The sequence below is a fragment of the Dendrobates tinctorius genome, unplaced genomic scaffold (genome assembly GCF_039654945.1).
Source record: "Dendrobates tinctorius isolate UK_male_01 unplaced genomic scaffold, ASM3965494v1 ptg000070l, whole genome shotgun sequence".
NCBI classification, from domain to species: Eukaryota; Metazoa; Chordata; class Amphibia; order Anura; family Dendrobatidae; genus Dendrobates; species Dendrobates tinctorius.
The window spans coordinates 28,124,457-28,138,320 of NW_027361738.1; the positions used below are offsets into that span (position 1 = coordinate 28,124,457).

Below are 13,864 nucleotides of genomic sequence, written 5' to 3' on the forward strand. Positions count from 1 at the left end.
GCGCATAACAAAATGTGTAATTGCAATAATTTTGTGGGAGAAACACTTCACTTTCTGGAACAATTTCAAGGGTGTCAAAACACAACACATTCAGTCTCGCTGAAATTATGTTTTTTTGGCAACCACATCTTCCTAAAGAAAATGCAACAAAGAACAAAAAAAAAAAAAATCTATAAAGACGTCATATGTACCCAAAACTGGCATCAATAAAATCATCAACTCACCTGCCAAAAAACAAGCCCTCGTGCAGCTCCATCAACCAATACTTGTCTCAAGAGAATGGAGACATAAACCTACATTTTTTTCATGGATTAAACATGCAAGTTTGGTATTGCCGTAACTGTACAGACCTCGATAATCATATTTCCAGGTCATTTTGATCATGCAATGAATACTGTAACAATAAAGTCCAAAACACAATGCTGACATTCTTTTTACGATTCATCCCACTAGGAGTTTTTTTTTTTCAACATTTTTGAGTACATTTTATGGGAAAATGAATTGTGTCACTCAAAAGTAAATTTTGTGTTGCAAAAAACAAGCCTTTAGCCCCTCATATAGCGATATTGATGGAAAAATAAAAAAGGTTTTGGCTCTTGTAATAAGACAAGGGAAAAATGCAAACGTAAAAAGGAAAATTGACTGTGAAAATAAGGGGTTAAATGTGAAATCTAGGAACATACGGACCTATAAGAGCTTCCACGTGATTCCCATCCAGCGACATGGCGGATGAATACCAGCTGGCAGCTTTAGTCACATTGCCCAGATACAGCAGCTGGTTGCCCAGTTCTGTAGCAAGCGCTGCCTGCTCAGGAGAATTCCCGTATGTGCGCTCACAGAATCCAAAGATCTCTTGGAGGATTGACTTGTTCCTTCCACACTTAAAGGAAAATTGGGGAATAAAAGAAAAAATTTAGGATGAATGCAACTTTTTATTTTTACCATGATATAATATCAGTCATCGCAAGATCTTTAGGACATACTAATTCCCAGTTCTGCACAGTTGGTCTATAAAGCACCTCAGTGTACACATACCTATAAAAGGAGTATTCATATCCAAGATCCAATCTTAATATGAAGTAGGTGTAATAATAATATTATTAGAAAATACCTCCAATTAGAAATGTAGTATAGTTCTTCTGATTAGCGATGTCACTTACTCCATGTGCAGGCATTGCAGGACCTTAGGTATTCATGGTTATGTCCACTGTATGGTGACAGCTGGTTGCTTGTGGCCATAACCATGGATATCTAAGGTCCTAGGCTATTATTGCATCTATCTTCAATTTCTGTGGTGAATGATTATTATGTAATAAATACGGACACCTATTTGCAAAGAACTTTATGCGAGTGTGGCCGATTTTTTTCTTATTTTGTTAACCCGTAGTCTTCCAGCTCAGTCTGCACCTCCTGGATAGCTGAGTGCGCATCTTACTTTCTGTCACTTAAACAACTAACATACCATAAAGAAAAGGGATTCTTACCAAATTACAAAGTACAAGGAGTTTCTGGAAATGCAGCACTGAGTTCCGAGGTTCAGATGTCTCAAGGGCGCTGATCAATTCTTTCACATAGCTAAGTGCCTGTAATGTGACAAATATATTAGGGTCTGTAGAAGAAGACTTTGCCCCAAGAAGAAGCCGTCAGGCGAAACCCAGGGTTGTGTAGAGGCTGCCATGCTGCATGTTTGATATATATAAAAATGTGTTCTTGTGAGAAGAACACCCCAGTTGGAAGTACATTTTCTAGAAGTGAGATGCTCTATGTCCAGTTGTTTTATAAGGTCAACTCCAGTATTGTTGGCAGTGATCGAGGGTGGAACCACTAGCCTCAGCAGGACTGATAACATCATTGGATGAAATACACCAACACTGGAAGTTTGACAGAGAGGATTCTGGGATATTGCTCTAAGGATCGTAGATGCAGTAATGTTATATTTTATCTGACTTTACTTTGTCTTGCTCCGATCTCGCTGATGTCCTTGTGCCAACTAAATAACTATAGTGTTACAGAAGAACCCCTGTGCTTCACAGGTAGTCGGGGACGCCGGCTTCATTTTAAATAGAGGCTCTCTGTCAGATAACTCCTTTAACTTTTATTTTTTATCCTCCTTTAATCTGAGCTCCATAACTTTTTTCATGATTTCAACATATCAATACGAGGGTTTGTTTTTGCAGGACGAGTTATAGTTTTGAATGTGGTTTTTGACTGATATTACCATATAATGCACTGAAAAATGGACAAAAAAAACTAAGCGAGATAAAAATAGTGAAAAAAAAATAACAGCAATTCTTTTTCGGTTCAGTTTTTACATATTTTATCTTGTCGTGAAAATAGATTGGTGACCTGATTCTCCAAGTCAGTACGATTACAGCAATACCATAATATAGCTTACAAAAATTCTGAACTTAGAAAAAAAAAGTGTTCGATGTCACCATTTTCTCAGATCCATCCCTTTTATATTTTTTTATTTATTGAGGGAGCTGTGTCAGGGCTTGTTTATTGTGGTAAGCTGTAGTTTTTATTGGCACCGCTTTGGGGTATATACTTTTTTTTGGGAGAGATGCAGTGACCGAAAAACGGCTAGATTCAGGTCTGGACTTTGACTTGGCCATTCTAACACCTGGATATGTTTATTTGTGAACCATTCCATTGTAGATTTTGCTTTATGTTTGGATCATTGTCTTGCTGGAAGACAAATCTCCGACCCAGTCTCAGGTCTTTTGCAGACCAACAGGTTTTCTTCAAGAATGGTGCTGTATTTGGCTCCATCCATCTTCCCATCAATTTTAACCATCTTCCCTGTCCCTGCTGGAGAAAAGCAGGCCCAAACCATGATGCTGCCACCACCATGTTTGACAGTGGGGATGGTATATTCAGAGTGATGAGCTGTGTTGCCTTTACGCCAAACATATCGTTTCGCATTGTTGCCAAAAAGTTCAATTTTGGTTTCATCTGACCAGAGCACCTTCTTCCACATGTTTGGTGTGTCTCCCAGGTGGCTTGTTGCAAACTTCAAACAACACTTTTTATGGATATCTTTGTGAAATGGCTTTCTTCTTGCCACTCTTCCATAAAGGCCAGATTTGTGCAGTGTACGACTGAGGCTGAGTTCACACGTAGCTTTTTTTAGCGTTTCCGCGGCGGTTTTAACCGCGCGATTTTGCCGCGAAAATGCGAAAAATAAGCATCCCATGCATTCCTATGGGATTCCGCAATGCTGTGCTAATGCTGCGTTTTTTTTCCGCAGCAGAATCGCTTTGCGGTAAAAAAACGCAGCATGCTCATTAATTTAGCGGAATCGCGGCGATCCCGCACCCATAGGAATGCATTGTTCTGCTTACATTCCGCATGTGGCTGTGCACACCATGCGAAAAGTAAGCAGAACATTTGCGGATGGTACCCACGGTCCAGAGGAGAGGAGACTGTCCTCCGGGTTTTGGGTACCATATCCCTGTAAAAAATAGAATTTAAAATAAAAAATATTGTTATTCTTACCTTCCGGCATCCCGAGCAGCCTTCCCGCCGATCTCCACGCTCCCGGTAATCCTTTGCAAGAATTACCGCAATGGCGTCCGTTCTCGCGGGGATCGCGACGTCTCGCGGTCACTTGCAAAGGATTACTGGGACCGGGAGCGTGGAGAACGAAGGCTGCGAGGGACGCCGGAAGGTAAGAATAACAATATTTTTTATTTTTTTTATTATTTTTTACATCCTATCTTTTACTACTGATGCTGCATAGGCAGCATCAGTAGTAAAAAGTTGGTCACACTCGTCAAACACTATGTTTGATGAGTGTGACAAACCTGTCAATCAGTTCTCCAAGTGATGCTACAGATCGCTTGGAAAACGCTAGCATTCTGCAAGCTAATTACGCTTGCAAAACACTAGTTTTTCCACAGGAAAATCGCGGGAATTTTAAATGCGATTTTCCCGCGGAATGGAATCTGGAATTCTCGCTGTAATTTCAATGACAGTTCTGCTACGTGTGAACGTAGTCTGATTGTTGTCCTATGGACAGACTGTCCCACTTCAGCTGTAGATCTCTGCAGTTCATCCAGAGTGATCATGGGCCTCTTGGCTGCATCTCTGATCAGTCTTCTCCTTGTTTGAGATGAAAGTTTAGAGGGACGGCCGGGTCTTGGTAGATTTGAAGTGGTATGATACTCCTTCCATTTCAATATGATCGCTTGTACAGTGCTCCTTGGGATGTTTAATGTTTTGGAAATCATTTTGTATCCAAATCTGGCTTTAAACTTCTCCACAACAGTATCACGGACCTGCCTGTTGTGTTCCTTGGTGTTCATGATGCTCTCTGTGCTTCAAACAGAACCCTGAGACTATCACAGAGCAGGTGCATTTATACGGAGACTTGATTACACACAGGTGGATTATATTTATCATCATTAGTCATTTAGGACAACACTGGATCATTCAGAGATCCACAATGAACTTCTGGAGTGAGTTTGCTGCACTGAAAGTAAAGGGGTCAAATAATATTGCACGCCTCAGTTTTTGAATTTACCCAATAATTTAAAATAAGCAACAAATTTCGTTCAACTTCACAATTGTGTCCCACATGTTGTTGATTCTTCACCAAAAATTTACATTTGGTATCTTTATGTTTGAAGCATGATATGTGGCAAAAGGTTGAAGAGTTCCAGGGGGCTGAATACTTTTGCAAGGTACTTAGGTGCACCCTCCCTAAATCATACTATTACATCCCGAAGAGTGAAGACATTAAAGAAGCATTTGAAGATAATCAACGGATAAAACTAACCTTTGATCCATCTCCTTCTCTTGTGAGACAATGAATGGCCGTCATCTGAAGAGCATCAATGTTATTCCTCTGTATTGTCAGGATTCTTCAACATCATGTAATAAAGAAATAGGAAGGTAAGCCATAATCTATACTGCAGATACGCCACTTACATGATATGACTTTAATCACACCGTAGATTTGCCTGATATTTCCTATTTCACTTTTCCATCACTTGCTCATTTTTGCTCTTACCGCTGGGCTATCTCCAGACTTTGATCCCAGTCCTGCATGGCTATAACATATTTCATCTTTAATACAAGTGCGGCTGTAAATTTAGGATAACTAACAATAGTTTGGTTAATCATATCCAAAGCGCCTGAATAATTCTTTTGCATCATCAGACATTCTGCCTGTAGAAAAAAAAATACATAAGTATGACTAAATGAGACAAAGCAAGAAAGTCTGTACGGCACTGGATAAACATATGCGGCCTCGTATTCATCCCCATACGAATATTTCATTGTTCTATTGAAACACATTTATCCCCGATCCACAAAAAAATAATAAATGTCTCTTCGCGGGCAGGCCCATCACTGAGAGTTATCGGGTTGTTACTTCATCACTGCTGCCAGTCAAACCTGAAGTCATATTGTGCATGTTGGATCGTGGACCAACTTAAAGGGGTTGCACCAAGTTTTGAATTTAGCCTCTATACATTCTATATGGCAGTGGTCGTCATTCTTGCTTGAGAATCGTAGAATCATATAATGTTAGAGATGGAAGGGACCTCCAGGGTCATTGTGTCCAACATAAAGTCACAGTGATCTGCACCAGTGGGGTATTTTTCTCACTCATATATCAATGAACGATCCTTATAATTACAGAGGTACAATAGCGCATTCAACAGCTTTTCGGTGCTCAGCAATGAAAAAACAATTCCATGATTAGCGAGAAGGAGAAAGAATTGCAGCACTCCCCATGTTGAACTGAATCTCAAAGTCCTTTTATTTCACCTGTGTGGCAAAGACACTGACAGGATGTGCAGACTAGGGAGACATGCGGGGAGAGAAGGGGTGGACGGTGGCCGTTTAACGTCTGATCGCTTCAACAGGTCCTTAAGTAAGCGGCACACGAAACCGCTGGCAGCAGCAGGAAGCCAGTGGCTGACACTGCGCACTACTGAAGAGCAATGAATACTCACTGCTCTCTGCGCGCACAGTCCCGGCGAATATTCCGGCAGCTGCGCTCTGCTTGTGAGCAGCGCATGACGTCCCTGCCATGCGTTGCTTACAAGCGTAAAGCAGTTGCTGGCACCGGAGCAGGATGCTGCGAGGGTTCGGAGGAAGGTAAGTGTAATGGGTTTTTTTTTATATGTTTTCTGATGGGGCTACGCATACCAGGATGGGGGTGGGAGCCAATCATACCAGAATAGGGATGGGGTCATGCATAATAGGACAAGATGGGGGCCCTGCATACCAGGATAAGAAGGGGGCCATGCATACTAGGACAAGATGGGGGGCCCTGCATACCAGGATGGGGATGGGGCCATGCATACTAGTATAGGCAAGAGGGCGATCATTCCTGCCAGGATAGGGATGAGGGGGCCATGTGTATCAGGATGGGGATGAGGGGACCATGCAGTATATACCAGGATAGGGGATATTAAGTACAGAATTGACCACATTTTTTGCTTCAATTTTTTTTCCTAATTTCCTCCTCTAAAACCTAGGTGCATCTTATGGTCTGGTGCGTCTTATAGTCCGAAAAATACAGTATATACCAACAATTTTTTTATTAGAATAATGAAGCAATTATATATATATATATATATATATATATATGCATTCATTACTTCATTTTTAACCATTTTAGGTATCATCAGTTGAAAATACAGTTTCCTGTAGGATTAACAGATGTCAGAATTGCAAAATGACATATTGGTGGATGTACATATGTGCAATTTATATTTCTGTTTTTTCATAAAACATCAACATTTATATTGTAAATATGCATTTCTTTTAAATGAAGCAGGCAAAAGAGTCACGATTCAGACGTCAGATGTACGGCCCAGAGAGGAGGTACACGCGACAATTTTTGAATGTATAACTCTGTTTTTGTTTGTATACATGACCTGATGAAGAAAACAACAAGCATGGTCCTTTTAAATACTGAACCCTTTTCTTATCTATTGTATTACGATCATGTTTTAAACTATTTTTGGATGATACCATATCCACGGGTTGGCGCCTCCATAGATCGGCTTTCCTCCTGCATTGTGCTTACAACTTATGATGGCAGCTACGCTTACGCCTATGAAAAGAGACAGTCACATTGGGAAAAAAATCCAAGCTTTGAAAAATCTCCAATCTAATAGCAATCTGTGTATGTACAAAGGTCACCACTTCCAAGGGTGCCATGTTCTGTCTCTGTGACATGTCAGAAGATACCATAGATAAAAGTGGAGGTTCACTAGTACTGGCACTACTGGATCATCAGTATGTAGGGTGGCCATAAATACATGCTACAATGTCTAATTATGTGCTAACAAGCTTTCAGGATTTTCAAGTAGTGGAGATTTAGCAATACTGGTGTGAGTGGTGCCAGAAAACAATAGGACAATGGGAGATCTTATGGAGAAATGGATGGCGCAGGGTAAGCTTCAAAGGGACATAATAATCAGACTGACAGCTCAGCAAATGACCTCTCACCTTGCCAATAATTCCAAATAAATCCTTATTGCCTTGAATTCCTTCGTCAAAATATTTAAGGCACTTTGCTACAGATGTCCCAGGCGTTAAATTCAGCCATCCTTTCAACACCAAGCCCTATAAGAATATCAGCCAATAAAGGTAATGTTGAAGAAACCTGTCTTCCCACAGGAAACCTTCCACTGTTCCATTACTTACCTCCCCAGACCTATTAGACATCTTTAGCATCCTGTCCACATACTCCTGGGCCTTATCACTTCTGCCAAGCAGCCACAGAAGTAAGCCTGCAAAGTACAGCGCTTTCGCTCCTGCTGATCTGCGGGTTTCTTTTAATGTTGCCTCTAACTCAGAAACTGCATCACGATCTGTAAGAAATAGAACATTTTGAAAATATTTCAAAAGTAAATTTTTTGCATTTTTTTTTAAATATTGAGTAGATACTTTACATGCCTGCAGATTAGTGGAGGTCTGGGTTCTAAGACCCCTACCAATCATTTGAAAGTTGACAGAGAGGAGTGCAGCTTGGGAGCCAGGAGATTACATGCTCTGCTTGAGCACGCATAAAAAGTGGAGTATGGATACAAGAGAAAGCCGATCTCACTCTATTGTATCCACATTCTGCTCTGTGTGAGCGCCCCTGACTCCTGAGCTGCACACTTCTCTGCTGTCTCTCAGGATCCAGACCCCGCAGGCATGTAAAAGGCATGCAAATATAAAAAATGCTGGAATTTATCTGCATCTGTAGCTTATACTGATGAGAAAACTCTTACCAACAACTTCACTTTTTTTGTGTGCATACATTAGTAACATGACGGCGCATAATGAGACTTCAGGGGCATCTTTGATGGACTCCAGCTCTCGGATGGCTTCCTGCACACGATCTGTTATACAAAAAAAATAGAAGAATATAAATGTCATTTCTTTATCAGGCACATTATATACACAGCATGTAGCAGAACTGTCATAACATATGTGACCAAAAATGCCTGATGAGCCAGACGTCCCAATCTGCAGTGCGGTCCCTGAGATCTCTGGTCAGGGGCTGCATCAGAGCATGCCAATAAAAATCACACAAAGCCTAGAAACAAGTCAAATGACACAAAGACACTCTGATAACATTTCCATCTAAGGGCGCATTCAGACGGATGTATAACCTGGACCATGATCGTATCGCAATGCATGGACTGGTCGGAGGCCCTCCTGACCAGAGCGTGACAACTTCATATATTTCTATGCAGTTGTCATAGAGCCGTCGGCCAGTCCGTGCATTACGTTCTGATCTCAATCCGATTTATATGGCCGTCTGACTGCGCCCTTACAAACTAATATAAATCAGTACTATAAAAAATATTACATCTCCTAAAATTACCTTCCATAAGGATACTATATGCCTTGAAAAACAGAAGCACTGGGTCATGGTGATACTTCTGCAGGCCTTCTCTTACGATGTGCTGCATGTGGCGGTAGTATTTATTATTACAGTTGAAAATGATGGAAGTCTATAAAAAAAGAAGAATTCAGAGACATTAGATTATTCTGAGGCTTTAGACAGAATCTGTGGACAAGCTGATGTCCGTGAGGCAGATAATTCTGTGCCATCTGTACAATGGAACCTGACTGATGCTATAATGCCTGGCACGCCATCGCTAATTGATCACTTAATTGCATGGCTAATCAATTGGTGCAATCAACTACCACCACTACCTCTCCGGCGCCCCCTGCTGTCATCTAGCCTCTATTCAAAACTCACAATCCCTTTTATCAGATGAAGGTCCAGGGGACCAAGAATGTGTCCCAAATGTGTGACACCCTAGATCGCACATGGATAAAAACGTGCATTAATTTCACTTATTGGTGGGCTGAGTTGTTCATGTGTGATCGATCTTCAGCATGGGTCCCCAATGTCAGATCGGTGGGGGTCCGACACCCGGATAATACTGAGAGGGCAGCTTGCCAACCTGGGAAGAACCCTATACAGTCGACACGTTCCCAATATCTACCATTGCAGGGTCCGATCGACTATTAGGTGCACGATCCAGATGTGCTCCGAAAACACAACTCAGGGGTCAGCGACCTGCAGCTGTGTGGGGGGGACTACAACTCCCAGCATGCCGCAGCCTTCCTGACCAGTAATGATGTACGCTGCAGACAGAGTGCTCCTCTCACCATCATCTCAGGGTCTGCACCCGCCATCTCCTTCCTTCCAGATGTCGGTTATTAGGCTGGCGTCCCTCCTCTGCAGGCTCTGGTGCCTGTACGCTCCCTTCTATGACCCCCACCAGACCAGAAGCCCCTGCAGAGCGCAGCGCTCTCTGTGCGCGTCCTTAGTTACCAGTCCGCTTCCTGTTGTCACGTGACATCACTACCCGCCAGACATTCCAGTCGATCCCAGATTTTCTCCACCCTGTGCCCCATCAGCGCTGGATTAGTAGGCCTGGCGAGCGTGTAGTCGTGCAGTGCGTGTCACCGGCTCGGGTTGTGCTCCTGTCCCGACTGTTACCGTCCGCTCCACGACATGGGGCTGTCACTGAGCTCGGAGCCTGCGGATGGAGGCAATGAGGGCTACCACGTCCACGGGGTGAGTCCGCGTCACTGCATAGGTGTGTGTACCGGGAAGTTACACGCTGTAGGTAGGTGACGTGGGGTCTGAAGTGGTCGGATTACAGCTCCCAGCTGCCTTTCCTGCCGATCCATACTGGGAGTGCGACTTCCCTGCGGTCAGTTGCTCCCCAGCAGCAGAAGGGCTCCTGTTACTGTGCCAGATCGAGGAGCAACTGGAGGAAGCGTCACTGCAGGACCCTGTGATCACAGGACTGTGGAGCGAGGGGTGGAAGGCAGTGTTCGCATCATGCATGTTTGCTGCGGATTTTGTGGCAGAAAGTTCTGCCTCCATCCCAAGTATCACCCCCACTCAGGTGACGTGAGGCAAAGGACCCGCAACAAAATCTGCCGCAAATACGCATGGTGTGCATGTCACCCAGCACAGGGTCTCTGCCAGTCCAGCACGACACAGCGCCTGGCAGTGCACAACCCTGCCGCCGAGGAGGAGTCCAAAAGAAGCCCTAGACACCGCTACACCTGACACCGAGGGGGCCACGTTCTGTATTTGGTCAGCATTTTACATCAATATTTATAAGCCAAAACCAGGAGAGGAACAATCAGAGGAAAAGTGTAATAGAAACTCGTCACCACTTCTGGATTTCTCACCCACTCCTGGTCTTGGCGTACAGATACTGATGGAAAATACTGACCAAATACTGAAGGTGTGACCGTGGCCTTAGAGTTCTGGGTCTTCCAGTCAAACACTCATTGCCTCTCCTAATGGTTCATGCAGACGGCTGTCAGATTTTTTTCCATGGACCGAGCTGGTGCTAATAAAAAAAAAGAAAAGAAGTGTCAGCGTGCCCGATTAGCACTCCGCCTATGACTCCATGGAAGAAATCGGATGACGTGAGTGTAGTCCGACTGACAGAATAGACATGTTTTTTTTTTTTCCATCTCATTTGAAAAAATTGTTTCACACTGATCAAACTCTGATCAGTATAACGAGCACAGTCGCCCCGATTCTCTGGGATGAGAGGACGATCGTGTGACTCTAGCCTAAGAGTTCAGTACTTGGTCCATGTTTTTCCATTTTACCCAGGAGTGGGTGATAAATCCAGAAGTGGTGACAGGTTTCTATGATACTTTTCCTCTGATGGTTCCAATCCTGGTTTTGGCTTACAAATACTGAGGTAAAATTCGGAGCGTGTGACCGTGGCCTAAGTTTGGGTTGTTACTGAAGTCTGGGGAAACCACTCTACTACAGCAACAGGGAAGGCCGATCAGAGCACATTCCCACAGGTCATAAATGCTGTGGATTTTCCAGAAAATCTGGATAAACATCCACTGATCTCTACCGTTACTGAGCATTGTGCTTCAGACTTTGAAGTTTCATCTACACGCGCTGCTGAGCTTCTCTGCGGTGTAAAGTTACCGGGGCTGCAGATCTGACATTCCCAGCGAGTCAATTAATGCTGCGGCTATTACCCAATTAAAGTATATGGACAGCTTTGGGAATTTTTGTTATTTTTTTTATAATTCATGTATTTTGGGCTGCTACCCACAACGTTTGCCGATCTGTTTCATTAAGATGTTTGCCTTCTGTAGCCTCTGTGTTGTAAATTCTATTCCTGGCTGCAGAACTGGCTAACTGGTCTATCCAGCGTAAACCAGAGCCATCCAGTGTGGAGTCGTAAGGCATCCGTGTTGTGACCCCACACACACTCTAAGGCCGGGATCACACTTGTAAGTGCAACGCAACAAACTCGCGCATCAATACCCGGCACTGGCGGTTCGGACCGGAGCGTTCAGCTGCATAGAAAGGCATGGAGCTGCACACTCCAGTCCCAAGTGCTGGGTATTGAGGCGAGAGACTCATTGCACTCACAAATGTGACCCCGGCCTAAGAATGTATCTGATGATCATGCACACATCGCAGCAGGTGTGTGGTCGGCTGATCTCTCCTGGGATGGAAGGATTGTGCATGGTCTGCTTCAGAAGTTGGCGGATTTGGCAGTCATTAATCTGAGATGTATAATGGCTGGACAAGATGCTCAGTGTTCTTGTACCCAGGATGGGTCAGACTTCAGCCTTCGTGAACTATTGAGTTGCATTGGATTTGATGTGACCGTGTTCACGTGATTGGAATTACTAGAGGATAGACACTTGCTGGATTGGGTAACGGGTATATTTTTGACACTGGACCAAGATAAGTGAAACTCAAGTACTAACTGATGTTAAGAATAGGAGGTCCTCTACTGTGTGGATAGAAAGAACCGGCTTGTCCTTAGAAGTACCATGTAGTGTTTATTCCTGGATATAAAGACAGAAATAACGCTATAATGAGGCTTAATTTACACACATCCATGACTCAGCGCTGAGCTCTACATAATAGTTTCTGTTGGAATGGCCTAAAAAAACAGAATTTCAGTGCAAATCCCTACAGAGGTGGAGACACTCACTGTTTTGAGGCCGACAAACTATCTTTGGACTTTGTCTGGCCTCCGTTTTGGAAATGTCTATTTTTCAGGCATGCACATAAGTGTATAGTAATAGTGTTATATATTGCCGACCACACTTTTGTGAACATCCAAGGTGCTTCCGTTAGGCCAGGCTCCCATACATGCCCTACACTATGTGCAGATCTGCCCTATCAGCTTTTCAAGAAGAAATATTTTCCTTTTTCTTGTTTCCTAATTCTGTCACTCATGTAATGTAGTAAGGCTATGTGCACACGGTGCGGATTCTGCTGCGGATTTGGCCCTTTGGATTCACAGCAGAACTGCATGTGATGTACAGTAGCATTATAGCCCATGTAAAACAAAATCCGCCGTGCAGATGGTGCGGTTTTTTTCCGTGCAGATTTGGTGCGGAATGAAAAATGCAGCATGTCAATTCTTTTGTGCGGTTTTGCTGCAATTTTCCACCTGCTCCATTCTAGAAATCCGCAGGGGAAAAGCGCACAAAACATGCACTAAATCTGCAGGAAAAAATGCAGGTCATTTGACCTTCGGATTTAGTAAATTCTGCGTGGAAAATTCCAAAGCAGAATATGCACCGTGTGCACATAGCCTAAAGGTGCACCCATCAATGTCTTCCCTAGTTTCCTGATCCATTCCGCTCTTCTTCTAAGTCATGTAATCCTACCTGAAGGAGGCACCTCTGTGCTTTAAAAGCTGGAAGATATAATTTTTCTAGTTTGGCAATAAAGATATCACTCCTATAATGCTTTTGTCATTTTTTGGCATAAAAGTATTTACATCGAAGTCACGCGACTTAAAGAGGTTTTCAGCTACTTCTTTAATTGATGACCTTTCCTCAAAATGGGTCATCAGTGTCTGATAGGCCTTGGTCCGACACACGGCACTGCAGCTGATCAGCTGTTATACCGTAGATGTCGGCGGCCGCCGGCTGGAAATACTCACGGAGCTGGCCGTCTTCTGGTAGTGGCTGCAACTTGGTACTATGCTTCCATCTCCTATTCGAATCAATAGAAGGCAAATGTGTAGTTCCCTGCGGCAGCTACTAAATGGTAGACATAGCTGCTCCACAAGTGAGTAGTTCCGTTGCCGATAACAGCTGATCAGTGGGGGTGCTGGGTGCCGGACCCCGGCTGATCAGGCATTGATGACCTATCCTAGGGATGCGTCATCAATTAAAAAGTAATGGATAACCTCTTTTAAATTCTGACTTGCTTGACCACAGAAGGGTTCATGTGTGGACTGGCAGTTGGTGTAAGTCTATGAAGCCCATTCTAAGACTCCATAGACCTACATTGAATAATAGCCCCTCTCCACAGTATGGCCCATGTGTGGGGGGTGTCTTGATTATTGTTCAGGTGATTTAGAGGACT

At 43.4% G+C, this 13,864-nt stretch overlaps 2 protein-coding genes across 6 annotated transcripts in view; one reads left to right on the forward strand and one right to left on the reverse strand.

The window, feature by feature from the left end:
- The window catches only part of TTC21A (tetratricopeptide repeat domain 21A), a 111,990-nt gene extending 102,100 nt beyond the window's left edge, over positions 1–9,890 (reverse strand). For 2 of the 3 annotated variants that reach the window (XM_073581504.1, XM_073581502.1), the window contains exons 1-9: positions 9,637–9,890; positions 8,840–8,969; positions 8,241–8,351; positions 7,669–7,835; positions 7,471–7,587; positions 5,015–5,172; positions 4,781–4,865; positions 1,485–1,583; positions 688–880 (exon numbers count right to left, since the gene is read on the reverse strand). In XM_073581504.1, the coding sequence (XP_073437605.1) occupies positions 688–880; positions 1,485–1,583; positions 4,781–4,865; positions 5,015–5,172; positions 7,471–7,587; positions 7,669–7,835; positions 8,241–8,351; positions 8,840–8,969; positions 9,637–9,663 (1,087 nt within the window). In that variant the 5' untranslated portion in view covers positions 9,664–9,890. Of the gene's footprint in view, positions 1–687; positions 881–1,484; positions 1,584–4,780; positions 4,866–5,014; positions 5,173–7,470; positions 7,588–7,668; positions 7,836–8,240; positions 8,352–8,839; positions 8,970–9,470; positions 9,567–9,636 lie in introns of those variants that run through there. The other variant, XM_073581503.1, reaches the window with a different exon arrangement.
- The window catches only part of GORASP1 (golgi reassembly stacking protein 1), a 41,182-nt gene continuing 37,187 nt past the window's right edge, over positions 9,870–13,864 (forward strand). The window contains exon 1 of one of the 3 annotated variants that reach the window (XM_073581505.1): positions 9,870–10,048. In XM_073581505.1, coding sequence (XP_073437606.1) covers positions 9,986–10,048 — 63 coding nt within the window. In that variant the 5' untranslated portion in view covers positions 9,870–9,985. Of the gene's footprint in view, positions 10,071–11,887; positions 11,954–13,864 lie in introns of those variants that run through there. The other 2 variants (XM_073581507.1, XM_073581506.1) reach the window with 2 other exon arrangements.